Below are 16,839 nucleotides of genomic sequence, written 5' to 3'. Positions count from 1 at the left end.
CATGTGTCCTGAGTTTCATTCAGAAGCTATAGCATATGCATTCTGGCATCAGTGGCACTATTCATGATGGGTCAGTGATATTTGAGCAGCTTACTTTTAGTCGTGGGATTGACAGGAAATAACTGACCCATCATGAATAGTGACACTGATGCCAGAATGCACTTTATAGTAGTTGTGGGACGGACAGGAAATCGTGCGACTGTCTGGAGGCTGATATAAGGTCACATGAATTGAGTGACATAGTCAATTTTTGCCAATAAATAAATTAAATGGGGAATTATGGGGATTTCCAGCTACCCTACAGCTACCACTACCACACACAAAATGAGATATAAAATGACATAAAATTACAGTGCTGGCTTATGTTGTAAAATAGAATAATGATTTATTTACCAAAGTGCATTTAATTCAATTAAATTTTATTTGTGTAGTACTTTTAACAATGGACATTATCTCAATGCAGCTTTACAGAGCATAAAAGCTTTATGGAAATTTATTTGCATTTATCCCTATTTATCCATAATGATCTAGTCTAAGGGGACTGTAGCAAGGAAAATCTCCCTTAGGGAGGAAGAAACCTTGAGGAAAAAACTTTGAGAGGAACTCAAGGGAAACCTATTCTCATTTGGATGATACCAGAAAGTGTGATTAAATATTGTTCTAAACACTGGAGAGTGTGAATTACCATAAACACCGGAGAGTGTGATTATAAATAAGGTTCTTTCTACAGTCACGTAAAGATACAGTAATTTGGAGTTGTATAACCAGGAGCTTCTGAGCAACTCATAAATTAGCTCATCATCTTAGTTATAAATTATAGATTCAACAAATGCTCAGTGATAGTGATACAACATATGAAAAATATTATTTTGTGTATTGATTAAATGTTCATGAAGCAGAATCTATTTTATCAGAACTATTTTATCTATCAATCTATCTTTTTTTTTTTTTTTTTTTGAGATATAGAACTGGAAACTAATCCCATGCCTTTGATGATTCACAAGAGAAGCAGGTATATTGAGAAAAGCAGAGATCCTAAGACTGATCCTTGTGGGACCCCATATTTCTCAGGCATTAACCTGGATAGTTCTCCATTTAAATATACAAAATGGTATCAATCGGAGGAACTAACCATCTTAATGCCTGTCCCTGAATACCTGTATGATTTTGTAAGAAGATCTATAACAAAACTAATAGTAAGATGCAACCTTGGTCTGAAGCTAAAAACAAGTCATTTGTGTATCTTAACTAGCGCAATTTTTGTGCTATGATGGGGTGTGAAACCTGACTGAAAGTCTTGAAAGTGTTCTCCTGTAAGAGGGAGCATATCTGAGCCATTTCTAATATTTTAGATATAGTTTTAAAATGGGTGTTTAATATGATCATTCATTTGGATCTAGAATAGGTTTTTAAATAGGTTTTTAAATAGGTTTTTAATAATTTTTTGGTTTAAATGTGATATGATTATTTCACAGATTTCACATAGTCCTAATAACTCATTTACTTAAATGTCATGTTGCTCATTATTTGCCAGAACTTGGGCTGAAACTCTATAAAGGTCTCAGTATTCTCAGCATTTCTGATAGATAGATAGATAGATAGATAGATAGATAGATAGATAGATAGATAGATAGATAGATAGATAGATAGATAGATAGATAGATAGATAGATAGATAGATTTATTGATCAGTTGATTGATTGATTGATTGATTGATTGATTGATTGATTGATTGATTGAGTGGTTGGTTAATCACTTTCAATCATTTTTGTTTGTACACTAGAAAATGCTAATGTAATACTTGTTATAAAAAAAAGTTCATCAAATCACACATTGCACTAACACTTTACATTTAATATAACACAACAAGACAACGGCTCTCTTGCTCTCTTGTGAAAGCAAAAGTGACTTTAAGGTCAGGCACAAAGCCGGGCAATAGAAAATCCAGATGTAATCTGATGTCATCTCATCAATATGTCAGAATATGTAATGTTGGTCTTTCTTTACTGGAACTGGATCTGAATCGGTATCAGTGCTTTTTACTGGTTTATTTATCATTTCTTAATCGTTTTTTTTTTTTCAGACACACTGCTTATTTTGAATATTTTCTAGTTCAGCATACACTAGCATTTTCTAGTGCACAAACACAAAAATGATTGATGGTCATAAATAAATAGATAGCCAATAACACTTTTTTTTTTTTTTTCAAAAATACCTTTATTGACCATGATTTAATAATTTTACACTGTCAACACTTTCTGATGCACAAAAACAGTAAAGAAAGAGCAAAATTATACTGGTGGACTGACATAAGATTAGATCTGGCTTTTTTATAGGCTGCCTTTGTGTCTGACGTTAAAGTCACTTTTGCTTTCACAAAAGAACAATAGAGCTTTTGTCTTGTTATTGAGATGTTAAAATGAATTGGTTACATGCAATACGTGATTGGATTAAGATTTTTAGATCTGTCTTTGGATCATCCACCTTTGAAGTCAAGAAGCTTTTATTGTCATTTCAATACAAAATGAAAACAGGACATTGGTTGTAAATTTGTGTAAACAGTACAAGACAGACCAGTACAATAATTGATGAGCTACAGTGCAGCACTGGGCAGGAAACGGTTTTGTAATGAATAAAGAGCAACAGTAAAATATTGAGTATGCATACACAATACACACTTAGCAGCAAAACAGATGGGCGGTCCATAAAGCATTTTCTTTTTGTGTTGTAACAGCAGTCTAAATAGAAAAAATATGCAAAGATCTTGCCTGACCTTATGTCTGCATTTTGCTTTCAATAAGAGAATAACAGAGCTGTTGTCTTCCAGGGAAAAGTAAAAAGAGCTTTATTTTTCCCAGCCACTGTGTTGTGGGTAGAAACTTACTTTTGTATTATATTGTATACTGTATGCTCTTTTGTGAGCGATGAATAGATTTTAATGCTTTGTATCTCTCCACCTGTTAAACTTGTACTTATCAGTCAAGTCACATCATTCTGAAGGAAACTGTTTTGTTCATTACAACGTTTATTAATGCTATGTTTTTAAATGATACTTTAAAATCTAGCCGGTTAGAAATCTCTCTTGACAGTGGAGGAACAAAGCTTTGACTCAATATGATAACAGGATTGACATAAACAGATGTAATCATATAATAAAAGTCCCAATAATATTATAAAATATAGCCCAAACAAATGTAGCTTCAACCACAGTGCTAGTTAAGCTTTACAGGTTTCCTAATTGTGGATTTTGGCTAATTATTTAAAAATCGTATCTGCTAGCAGCCCTGTTTCATGGCTATTCATTATAGTCACATAAGACAAGTAACCTGAGGAAGACAAAAATCAGTTATTAAAATGCATTTGCCATTAAATTAGGCAGGGAAATTAGCACATGAATGCTACTGTATATGATAACTGTACTGACAGGAAGTCCGTTCTCTGTGTTTCGGGATCCTAAATGTATTCAAACATAATACAGTAAAATGTTTATAAGAATCAATAATAACTGCAATGAGCAGTAAACAATTAAATAAATTTTGAGATTTTACAGAAATTGTACAGAAGTCTTAGAGAACTACGGTGAATTCTGTCTCCATAACCTTCTACTATTTAATATGGTCCAGTAATTAAGTAGAATAATCACTCTGCAATGCCGAACTTTAGTTCTATGAAAAATCTTTGTGTATATACGTAAATCTATTGTTTTTTCTTCAACACCAACACACAGAGGCATTAGGCATAAAATGCTGGCTAAGACAGAATGTACAGGGTGTCTAGATCCTGCACTCTTTAAACATTTAAGCAGTGATCCATTGTCTGGATTTGTACTCAAATAGACTCATTTTATTTAAACATCTAAAGCAACAAGTAGTGTAGCTACACAAGTGAGGAATGTAAAATGCAAGTCAGAATTTGTCTCTTCTTCCTCTTTCAACTTTTCCCATTAGGGGTCACCACAGCAAATCATCCTGGGCATCCTGTACTCTCGCACCAATTACCTCTTTCAACATATCCATATATCTCCTCTCTGACCTTCCTCTTGACCTACTATCTGGCAGACAAGCCAGAATTTGTATAATAAGAATAAGTAGAAGTCATTTAATAAATAAATTACTTAATTAAATAATGAATTAATAAATACATTGAAAAGAAATAAAATTAATAAAAATCTACAGAAAATATATAATAACAACAACAACAACAATAACAACAGCAATAACAATAATAATAATAATAATAATAAAGGCAGGGCACAGAATGTGAATTTAAGTACCAAATTACAGGTTTATTTTACATTTCCTTATATACTATATATGTCATATGTGTGTATATGTATATAAAATAAATATGTTTATATGTGTATATAAAAAACATAAAAAATAATTTTTTGAACTCTTTGTAAATGCATTACAGCCTGTTATGAATGTGTTTATGGTTTTCAGACAGTGTTAATAAATTAATAAAACTTAATAAATATTATATATTTTTATATATTTTATTGTAACATGAGCAGAAGATGGTGCTATTTAACTGCACATGCAGCTTTCTTGTGAAACCAAAAGCTTCCTGTTAATAAGGAAACAATTAATTCATCCTACATTTTCTGATTATACTACACAGGGTTACATGGAGCCTGGGGTCTATACCAGCACTAGCACAAGGTTGCACATCGTGGTTAAGGTTACAATACATAGTAGGGCACAAATCTCTCTCTCTCTCTCTCTCTCACACACACACACACACACACACACACACACACACACACACACACACACACACACACACACACACACTATAGACAATTTAGAGCCTACAATGCATGTCTCTCAGGGGGAGGAAAATGTAGCAGAAGCAAACAAGGTTTAAATAAAATTAAAAGCTACATTACTAATGATGAAAATCTAGATTATATTTACATTAATGAGCACTTTATCAGGTGCATATTCTAAATAAAATCCCTCTGTACACTCAGTACACAAACAAGGGTACGTGTGTGGGGTGTTTAAAACACAGGACTGTAGACATCCACTAATCAGCATCACTGTATTTATTTACGGTGTCTAATGAGGAGTAAGCAGGAGAAGAGCAATTCAGACAATACAACAATTAACACACCACAGTCACAGAGTAACATCTGACGGTTCTATATGGCTATAAGCAAAGTTTGTCCCTACAGCACCTCCTTTAATCATCAAGGATTTTTTCCTTAAAACCACGAGGGTGAGTCTCATGAAATCTATATAGATTTTTTTTTGCATTGCTTATTGCAAGTAGCTGATCACAAAAGTGTATCAGGATTATTTATTCTCAAGCCTTTAAAAAATAGTTTGGCAATAACCATGTAACATTAGCTGATAATCTTAAAGAAATAGAAGAGGATTAATAGATGCCTGACTCAAATCGTTCATGCTTGTCTGATATAAGAGGAGCAGTTTGGTAATTGTGTAAGAATACAAACATCTAAATGCAGATAAATAGGGATACAATGAGTTGGTGTGTCTGAGCTGGTGTGTAAAGCCCACATACGGATTTTCTGCCTGTCCAGACAGACACACTGTTGTGAAATACAATCACAGGATTGAGATGGTGACTCACTGCAGCTCAGGAAAGTCAATGTTATAGCATTTTTTCCCCTGACTCACTTCATGTGTTTTTATTTTCACTTTTAACAAAATAGGTCTTATTCACAGTAATTTTAATAAGGTTGGGGAATGTTCAATTCAATTCAATTCAAGTTTATTTGTATAGTGCTTTTTACAATTGACATTGTCTCAAAGCAGCTTTACAGAACATAAACATAGAACAAAAGGTTATTATAAAGAATAATATAAAGATTAATAGATTGCAAAATTCAAGATTAATATTAGTTGGATTTAGTTCACAATGTGTATGTATATATCCCCAATGAGCAAGTCTGAGGAATGTGTGAAAGTTCATCGACTTTCTCTTTCCCACAGGCAGCTAAAAGGAAACTGCAGTAAGCCGTAATGGTCTTTCAGCTGTGCTATCAGCAATTTGTGCTACAGCAATCAAGAACCCTGTGTGATTATTGGTGTGACTCCATTGTCTCAGTTGAAGATTGTCATCTTTTCCTCTGGGATTTGTCCAACTTTTCCTCTGAGCGTCCCTAAAGTCTACATTATATACATAGAAGAAAATGTTTTTATATACTTAAGAACATATTAAGATTCTTGTGGCTGGATCAGGAAGCTGTCGTAAAGTTGCTGTGGACTATAACAGGAGGCTTGGAAAGCACACACAGTCACACTCAACACTGTTGCCAGGTGACTGGGAAGTTAGGAGAAACATCTTTGTGTATATTTACAATTACAAAGCATAATTTTATCATATTTTGTAGTTAGATTTTGCTAATAAGTCTTAATTCCTCTATCCATTTTGGAACAGCCGATATACTGTGGTTACAGAATGCAGATAATGCTTTTATGAGAGTATTCTAATGGCTTGCTAAATGTTGGTGTATAAACCAGAAAATTCATTCATTCATCCATTGGAACTATTGTATCCTGTTCAGGGCACCATGCAGATCAGGGAAATTAGCACAGCCATCCAAGCCACCTATCTGGATGTTTTTTGGGTTGTAGCCAGACAATCCGAAGAACATGTGAAACTGAATCTGTGTGAGCTCATGGCTCAAACAGAGACCCTGGAGCTGTGAGGATGCAACTCTATACATTACTGTACATAAGACTGTTTATGACACTTCTATCTTATACACGATACTTTGGTTCTTAAAAAAAACGAAAATGCTACCAGTGCTTTATAAAGCACTGATCGGTCTCACTCCACAGTAACTGATTTGCTTCCTGGCATTGATCTAATTGTCTTTTGACTTTTGACTTTTTATTTTTAAGTGTAAATGGGGAATGAAGCATTGTGCATAAGAAACAGGTATTAAATGATTATCAGTAGGTTTACCTGATCGATGTCGATCTTTTGGAAAGATGGTATTCTTTGTCCGTGACCTGGTGAATGATCCAATATCGATGTATTCATTGAGATATTTCAAAATCGCTTCTGCCAAATGCAAATGCAAAAGTATTTATACATAACACAAATAATAAAGGATATTAATAATAATATCCTACAGCTGACATAAGCATAGATTTAAACTTGAAGCTCTGAAACGAAACCTTCTGCAGTTTAAGAGCATTAATTGTGGTTTGGTGGTTTGAGGCCATTCCCTTTAGTTCCCCTCCTGGAACCACTGATTTAGGAAAAAAAAAAATATTTACCCGTTAACCCCCCTGACCGTGGTATCCCCCCCCCAACCACCACCAGCACCCACAACCCCCCAAAAAAGATGAAAAATCCATGTTAGCCTTAACAGGAATTGTCACTAAAAATGACGTAAATAATTATTTAAATATAAAACATTACAAACAGTAATATTTATTACTCTGTTTTTGACCTAATGTGTTATGTTGTTTATATGCATAAATTGATCGTTTTTATTTTTACAATGTTTGTGGTTGGGGTGTACTAAAAACGGCCCTCCAGAACTTCTGAGAAAACTGAACTCAGCTGAGTTTCCCATAAACAATGCCACACTAGGATAATTTAAATAGTATCTTATATAAAGAATACTCTCTCTATCAGCTATAGAGACCACTACATTTATATCAACAGTATATGCATTAAAATATATTGCAGATAAAAGTTAATACTTGGAAAAGTTATTATTATTTTATTCAAATCTTATTGCTTGATCCTGGTAGTGTATAAATAAATAAATGAATGAATGAATAAATAAATAAAAATATCACTCATATTGGGCCTCATGTATCAATCCTTTAATAAAGTTATATGTAAATGGCAAACAAGGTTGATGTTACATATCCAAGGCAAAGAAAATATTTATATTGTATTTACATAAGAGCATCTGAAAAGCTATCTTATATGAATTACATTTGAGTTATGGGAGGTGAAAAGAAAAGCTTCTCTGTGATTTTCGGCTAGAAATGTCTCACACGCACAAGTATAATCCTTGACGTCATGTTTGAAAAGGGCAGAGCGTCGCAAAACGTCACGGGGAGTGGGAGTAGGACACAAAGGTTTGTCCAAAATGACAGGATTTTGATATCTTTCCCATTTTTTGTGTAAATTCTTATACAATAAATGTGTTTGTATGCTGTTTGATAAATGAGGCACATTGTCATTATTGCTGTTCAGAAAACAAATCATTTTCCTTCTAAATTTTAAACATGGAATATCTCTGACAAAATGCAGCACACTTTGTATTAAGATAGTAAAAGTCATCATGGGGATTATTACATCAAGGAGATTATTACTCAGACACTGTGGTGTTTCACTGAAGTTTGTAATCCTATTATTTGCTCCCCCGCAATGGTTAGGCTTCAGTCTGTCTTGATGCAGTGCAGTCCTCCTACAGTTTCCTCTGTCAATAGGTCTAACAATCCTTCCCTTAGACTTGTTTCCAATACCATGTCAATGCTTTCAGTGTCTTTTCTCAGTAAACAAAATTCATTTCTTAGTCATTAATTTGAGTAATGGTACCCAAGTTTAAAAACATATAATATAATATAATATAATATAATATAATATAATATAATATAATATAATATAATATAATATAATATAATATAAAAAAATATCAAATATATAAAAATACATTTAAACCATATTAAAAAAAGAATATAATATAAAAAATATAATATAATAAATATAATATAATATAAAAATATAAAACATACAATACATTAAACCATATTTAAAAAGAAAATACTATATATAAAATATATATATAATAAATATAATAAAATATAAAACATAAAAATACATTTAAAGCATATAAAAAAGAATATAATTTTTAAAAAAATATATAATAAATTGTAACGAGTCTGTCTGTGTTTTCCCTTGTTTCTATCTGCTGTCATTCCCTGCCGTTAATTGTTGACCCCACCCACCTATTTGTTACCATGGATATTAACTGCACTCATTCTCTTCCCCAGATGTTTTGTCTTAGTCTGTGATTGCCTCCGTCTTGTGATTGGTTCTTGTCCCCTATATCTACTCTGTTCATTTCCCTGTTGTGAGTCGTTGTTGGTGTAGTGTGTTGTCTGGTTATGTCTCTGTTCCTGTCCCCTGTTGTCACGATGTGACACGGTGAGACAAAGGCGAGTGAGGATCCAAATGCAGTTTTAAGGTTTTAATAAACAAAACACAAACAAACAGTAGGCAGGCAAAACAGATCGGGACACTGAACAGGAACAGAGAACGGCACAGACCAGATACAAACACAAACACAAACACAAACAACGACCAACAACAGGGAAGTGAACAGACAGAGTAAATATAGTGGACAGGAGCCAATAACAAAGCAGAGACGATTAGAGACAAAGACAAGACACCTGGGGAAGAGATGGAATGTGATTAGTGTCCATGGTGAGCAATGAGTGGGCGGAGCAAAACAATAAACATCAGGGAGAGACGGCAGACAGAAACAAGGGGAAAACACAGACAGACACATTACACCTGTTCTGCTCAGTGTTCTGCTCTGTTTTGCCTGCTTATCTGTTGCTTGTTTCTTGTTTTTTGTCATTAAATAGACTGCATTTGGATCCTCATTCGCCTCTTTGCCTCACCGTGTCTAATCGTGACAGAACGACTCACCAAATGGATCCAGCAGAAATCCTGTTTTGTCTACGTCAGGAGGACTCCCCAGTCGAGGAATATGCGGAGATACAGTATTCGTGGACCTGTGCAACCAGGTCAACTTTGGGGAGAAGGCTCTCAAGGACATTTTTAAGTACAGACTAAAGGACATCCTGCGAGATTTAATGCTGTCTAGCCGAGAGAGTCATTCTCGGACTTCATCAACTTGGCGTTGCTCCTGGGCGGGTCCGCATTAACCTTGAGCAGTGCAGAGACGGAAGCCAGCCGTAAATATTTTTTTTGGAGGGGCAGCAAGCATCGGGGTCCGTAGGCTACAGAGCAGAACCAGCCACAGACGCCCGAATGCCCTACAGTGCCTCCGTCCAGCCCAGTTCCGTGCACACCTGTGACCGAGCCAGTTCTCATGGCTACCGTACTGGCAAGCTCGGCTGAGGCCCGTGCGAACTGGCTGGTCTCCAAACTGGCAGATATCCCGATGAGGTCGGCTCGGGCGGCCGGCATCCCTAAGCTGTCGGCCTCACCAGCCAAACCAACCGGGTCATCGGAACCAGATGAGCTGACCGGGTTGCCGAACCAGCCGGTTCAACGGAACCAGCCGGGACGCCGGAACCAGCCGGACCGACTGGGACGCCAGAACCAGACGGGACAACGGAACCAGCCGAACCGACTGGGTCGACAGAACCGACCGGGTCGACGGAACCAACCGGGCCGGGTCACCCGAAATGACTGAGTCGGAGAACGCAGTCGACATGGTTACACCCAAACTCCCTGAACTCTCTGCCTGGCCTGAACCTACCAGTGTTCCTGTGGTATCTGTCCTGTGTTTTGTTTCACTAGATTTGCCAGGCCGTCTACCTCCTGTCTCTGCTTACAGGCTCAGAGCACCCCCAGCACCACCCTGGTCTCCAGTCCTGCTCCAGTCTCTGGCCCCGCCTGCAGCACTGCCCTGGTCTCCGGTCCGGCTCTGGTCTCTGGCTCCGCCTCCAGCACCACCCTGGCCACCAACTCTGTTATGGTCCCTGGCTCCCAGTCCTGTCCTGGTCTATGACTCTGCCTCCAGCACCACCCTGGCTGCCAACTCCCCTTTGGTCCCTGGCTCGACCTGCGGCATCACCCTGGTCTTCGGTCCTGCTCTGGTCTCCGGCCCCGCCTCCAGCACCACCCTGGCCTCCTGCTCTGGCGGCGCCGCCCTGGCCTCCTGCTCCTGGGGTGGGGGGGTGGGGGGGTTTGTCTGTAACGAGTCTGTCTGTGTTTTCCCTTGTTTCTATCTGCTGTCATTCCCTGCTGTTAATTGTTGACCCCACCCACCTATTTGTTACCATGGACATTAACTGCACTCATTCTCTTCCCCAGGTGTTTAGTCTGTGATTGCCTCCGTCTTGTGATTGGTTCTTGTCCCCTATATATACTCTGTTCATTTCCCTGTTGTGAGTCGTTGTTGGTGTAGTGTGTTGTCAGGTTATGTCTCTGTTCCTGTCCACTGTTCCGCTCAGTGTTCTGCTCTGTTTTGCCTGCTTATCTGTTGCTTGTTTTTTGTCATTAAATCTCAGACTGCATTTGGATCCTCATTCGCCTCTTTGCCTCACCATGTCTAATCGTGACATAAATATAATAAGTTTTAGCTACTGAGTTATTAATAGCTAACACAGTTGGAATTCCGTAATAAAGATAAGGAAAAAAAATAATAATAAATCATATTTTACCAGCTTTAAAACAGAATTATACGTGAACATAAAAAGCTCTAAATATCCATTAAATAAAATAACTGTGTATATGTTAATTTATATTAGATTCTTTAAGTGCTTTATCTTGATCAGGGTGGTGGTGAATGTGGAGTCAAATCCTAAACCCGAGGAACACTGTCTCATCTCACAATCTCTACACCCTGGATGGAACTCCACACACATTCTACCACTTGGCACCATACACACATACACTTGCACGGCAATTTAACATATGCAAGTTTACTACTGCCATGTTTTTTTGAAGAAAGATACTGTAAAACCCGAAGCAAACCCATACAGACACAGGGGAAGAATGTAAAACTCCATGCAGACACTTCATGATCAACCCTTGATGTTGACCCTTGATCACTCACTGTTGTACCACCATGCAGCTATTAAATGACATTTTCTATTTTAATTCTCTATATATAGAGATAATGGTAAAACTTTACTGGCACAGTTTTTTGTTTCTAAGTAAAGAGAAACAAGATTTCCCCTTTCCACATTTGTTTGGTCATGGGTTGCAAACAGGCAGGCAACATAAGTAAGCAGAAAGTGCTAAATCTGCATTTACAGAACACTTGCTTTAGCGCCTCTGCAAAATTTACTGTTAAAACATTGATTGCAACACATCAATAGGCCATTCGTTGTTGCTTAGGTGACGTTTAAAAACATTTCAATATTTATCGTTTACTGAGAAAGGTACATGTCCTATACCTTTAAAGTTTTACTCTGACAAAAAATTTGGGTGAAATGATGTGCATGATGTTTTTATTGCTAAATACAGTACATGGATGTTAAAAAGTAAAGTTTATTAACTGAAGGTGCTACTAGTCATCATGAGCTGGGGAAATTTACACATAATGAAATAAGACTTACGTGTAGATTTATGGCATTTGGTAGATGACCTCTTCCATAGAGATAAGTGCTTCAAAGTCTCTAGCCATGAATGCATCTGGATACTGGTTCGATACATCGTGGACTAATTCCATATAGCAAGAAAAGAAAACATACAAACAGCTCCAGGGCTTCCAAGTGGAACACCAGAAAAGGGATTGTCCACTAGTGTGAGCTTGTGAGTTTAAATCCTGACAATGCCACAGAAACCTATAGATAGATGGAATATTCTTTTCTCTGTTCGGGAAAATGGAAGACAAAAAAAGAGAGGATCGTGTTGTAATACGTCGACTTTGAGATGATGCACATGACATTTCACCCTTCTGAACAGGGACCTGACACCGAAATGGTCTTTACTGTGCTTTACTATTACAATGAATCATATGCTGTGCTATAATAAATGAATAATAAGCTGTGAGTTAAAAGTTCATTCACACAAACTTTCACCCCATGTAAGGAGGCATTTAATGTATTGCTTCATCAGGAAAAAATAAACCAATGCTCAGCATAGTTTGCATTTTTCTCTTCCTTATTCTTAAGGACAAAAAAACGAATAAAGGAGACTATTATTATATTTTACAATTGTAAATGCCACCTTAATACATTATTATATTTACCTTATTTATTCTACAAATCTTTTAAACATTTTTTTCATAACATGCTTCTGGGTAAACAGAAAAAAATGCAGACACTGCGACAGGAAGTCAGCCTAGACACGAAACAAAACGAACAAAAGCAGGTGTCCTCCGAATGCTCATATATTCATCATAAACAACCAAAACCACAAATTTGTGGTAAATTGTTTCACTCTTTCTTCTACAGATGGAAACTTGTCAATGTGTACAGAGATAATTTCTGAAAACGTGGATATGAGATGATGGAGTTTTGAGGTAAAAATTTCCAGAACTACATCATTATCAAAGATTATTTCTTCTGAAGTAAATGCATCACGTGTGTATTAGCTCTAACAGTATAAATCTCACTGTCCATATTATTAGGAACACCTGTACACCTGCAGTTATCTGATCAGCCAATCATGTGGCAGCAACACAATGAAGTTGAAGTTTTGAAGTCTGAGAATTAACTGAAACTTTTGACATAGGCATTGCGATGGTGCAATGATAGGACTGTGCTAACACTACAATGTACTCAGCAAAATTTTTGCAACAACATAAAAAAAAAAAAAAAAACCACATTTTCGGTATATACCTGCCCCTGTCAGTCCATTCATACAGTATTCCCACCCCCTTTTCCAGTAAGAGACTCTGTTTAGTCTTTCATCTAAAAGTAGAACTTCCTTTTCTGAGCATCCTTATAACACGAGCAAAGCTGCCTGTCAGTCCCAGATCCACTCCACTGCTACCTGTGCCATCATGACACTCCTGCTGGCAGTAACTGCCCTCTGCTGCTTTGTCACCGTGTTTGGTAAGAGGATTTTTAGCATTTATTTCTTTTCATTTTTAACACCTTTTCAATGGTTTAGTAATTGCATGAGAACAATGATGCACAATGATATCACTAAATGTTCACTAGCTAATGTCATTTTGACACTTTTGTTTTTTATCTTTGCCCAACTCTTATGTCTGAATACTTTTTGCATTTACAGCCTTCCCTATGGATGGCTTTGCCCCGGATAACCAGTGCCGCTGTTTATACACCACAAGTGAACGCCTCAACATTCGACTGTTTCAAAGAATTGAGATTGTACCTGCTGGGTCAAACTGTCGCAACACTGAAGTGATGTGAGTCAGTGGTATATATATGGGATATGCTTTGAAAACACAGGCTACTTCCCATGTTACATACCAGTGTCATATACTACTACATGCTTTTTCCCAATCCAATGTCACTACACTTTTTTGAGCTAGCTTAAACATACTTCAACTAATTAAGGATCTAAGTAATAAACGATGGATTCCACTGTTTCACTCTACAGAACAAGTCTATGTTATCATTTAATTGGTTGTATGTTAACACTTTTGTTCAATTTAAAGAATCACCCTGAAGCAGAAAAAAGTAGTGTGTGTGGACCCTGAGGCAGACTGGGTCCAAAGATTCATCGCTAAAGTTGTTAAAAGGTAAATATTTCAGGTTAATGTTGCTTTAACTTTTACTTTTGTACTGAATACAGATTTGCCAGTATAGTTAAGAGCAAACAATGTGGAAGCTCAGGCTAGTTTTATTAAGCTCAAAGTTAAGGCATCTATGTTGCTTACTATTAAAAAAAAATATTATCTTATACCACATCAAATAATTCTCAACTCTGATTGGTCAGAATGTGTTTATCAAAATATAGTTTATAGCTATTATAACAAAAGTGATAACAGGAACATGTTTCATAGGCATTCCATAATGTTACATTTTAAGCTTTAAATACTTTAGCCAAATTTATATCATGTCATGTTTAATAAAAAGCGAGTTGCTGTGGTGAAAGAGGAACAAAACAATTCAGGATGCAATATTGTAGTTTATGCATATAACATTAGCTAATGTAAGTTTCTTTTTTGACAGAGAAATGGCACAATGAACTGAGAAGTGGCACCTCTGGAACCTGAGGAAATTTTCTCTTCACTCAAAATGAAACCAAGCTCAGAACATAATGTGAAAAAGTCAAGTTTATGCTGAATGAAATTTTACTGAAAGTTTTATTCATTTGCTCATTAAAATGGTTTTAATTTGATATACCGAATAAAATGCATTAAAATGAGTCCTGACTACAGAATATGTGCTTAAATACACACACACACACACACACACACACACACACACACACACACACACACACACACACACACACACACAGATAAATGACTTCTAATGTTGGATATTAAGCCGTATTTCATCTTAAAAAATGAAAAGTTGTGTGCTAATGTAAAATATATGGATATAAGATATATGATGTGGAGCTTATAAAAGTATGAAATGAATCATTGACATTAAAGGTTCAGTAGATATACAATAGAGTGTTCAAAGAATTGTTAAATTAATTTCATTAACAATAGCTACAGAATCTTATTGTTTCACTTTGTTTTTAAAGTGCACATTACAGTATACCGCATTAAAGACTAAAGGTGACTGAGGCGACGGTGAAAAGAAAAAACTCCCTTTGATGGTAAAGAAAGAAACCTTGAGAGGAACCAGACTCAAACGGAACCCATCTTCATTTGGGTGACACTGGAGATGTGAAAATATACAGTCTGTCCGTGTTTTTGCCCTGTTTCTGTCTGCTGTCTTGTCCTGCTGTTAATTGTTGGCCCCTCATTTGTTACCATGGACACTACTTGCACTCAATCACTTCCCCAGGTGTTTTGTCTTTGTCTCTGATTGTCTCTGCTTTGTGCTTGTTTCCTGTTTACTATATTTACTCTGTCTGTTCACTTCCCTGGTGTTGGTCGTTGTTGGATTGTGGTGTGTTCATGTTCCCGTTTACTGTTTTGTTCAGTGTTGCCTGTCTGTTCATTTGTGTTTTGTTCATTAAAACTTTAAACTGCATTTGGATCCTCACTCGCCTTTGTCTCACCGTGTCTCAGCGTGACAGTCCTCAAAGACCACATGGAGTTGGCAACTAATCTTAGTACTTAGCACAGTTCAGCTGGAGCTGGTAAATGAGCTCTAGATGCCTCAGGATCCTCACAGAGTCAGCCTCATTTCAGTGAAGGTACAAAATTTTCATGGCATGGAAGATAATCGGAGCTGGTACAATTTCTGGATGCCTCGTGATGGGTAGAAAGAGAGCAGTGGAAAGGAATTAGCGTAGCTCCTGTTCATAATAGTAGCAAGCATTAGATGATAATGTGCATGTATTAGAGCACAGGATTATGGAAAGTATCATGTGTATGCCTGACTAAAGAGATGAGTTTTTAATCTACATTTAAACTGGGGAAGTGTGGCTGAGCCCCAAATATTATCAGGAAGACTATTCCAAAGTTTTGGAGCTAAATAGGAAAACACTCTTCCACCTTTAGTAGATTTTGAAATTCTGGGAACTACCAGAAATCTTGAGTTTTGTCAACTCAAAGCGCATGAAGGATTGTAACGTGTTAGAAGACTAGTTGGACACCTGGGAGGTTAACCATTAAGAGCCTTGTATGTAAGTTGCCTCAGTTTGTAATCAAATGTAAACTTAACAGGCAGCCAGTGTAAAGATGATAAAATTGGGGTTATATGATCATATTTTCTTGTCCTGGTAAGAACTTTGGCAGCTACATATCAGACTAACTGTAGTCTATTTATTAAAGATGCAGGACAACCACCTAGTAATGCATTACAATAGTCCAGTCTGGAGGTCATGAATGCATGAACTAGCTTCTCAGCATCAGATACAGATAGGATGTTTCTCAGCTTGGAAATATTTCTAAGGTAAAATAAGGCTGTCTTTGCAATATGGGTATTTCACCGTTGAGCTAGTATTTACAGTATATCCCTCTAAATGGAAGTTGAAGTGTGAGAGCTTCTGTGTACTGGTTTTTGTACCGATAAGTAGTTTTTCTGTCTTATCAGAGTTTAAAAACAGAAAATTGCAGGTCATCCAATCTTTTATCTCTTTAACGCCCTCAGTTAGTTTG

The 16,839-nt window shown here is 36.6% G+C and overlaps 1 protein-coding gene across 1 annotated transcript; it reads left to right on the top strand.

Annotated features, from left to right (window-relative positions):
• The first annotated feature begins 13,537 nt into the window (after positions 1 to 13,537).
• LOC113637707 (alveolar macrophage chemotactic factor-like) lies at positions 13,538 to 14,981 on the top strand. Its single transcript, XM_027138531.2, has 4 exons — positions 13,538 to 13,699; positions 13,881 to 14,016; positions 14,269 to 14,352; positions 14,786 to 14,981. Exons 1-4 carry the CDS (start codon positions 13,648 to 13,650, stop codon positions 14,799 to 14,801), a joined length of 288 nt encoding a protein of 95 aa, XP_026994332.1. The 5' UTR covers positions 13,538 to 13,647; the 3' UTR covers positions 14,802 to 14,981.
• Positions 14,982 to 16,839: the final 1,858 nt, after the last annotated feature.

Source organism: Tachysurus fulvidraco, chromosome 9 (assembly GCF_022655615.1).
Source record: "Tachysurus fulvidraco isolate hzauxx_2018 chromosome 9, HZAU_PFXX_2.0, whole genome shotgun sequence".
Lineage (NCBI taxonomy): Eukaryota > Metazoa > Chordata > Actinopteri > Siluriformes > Bagridae > Tachysurus > Tachysurus fulvidraco.
The sequence above is the reverse complement of the archived record's forward strand: the minus strand, read 5'-3'. Positions and strand labels throughout refer to the sequence as shown.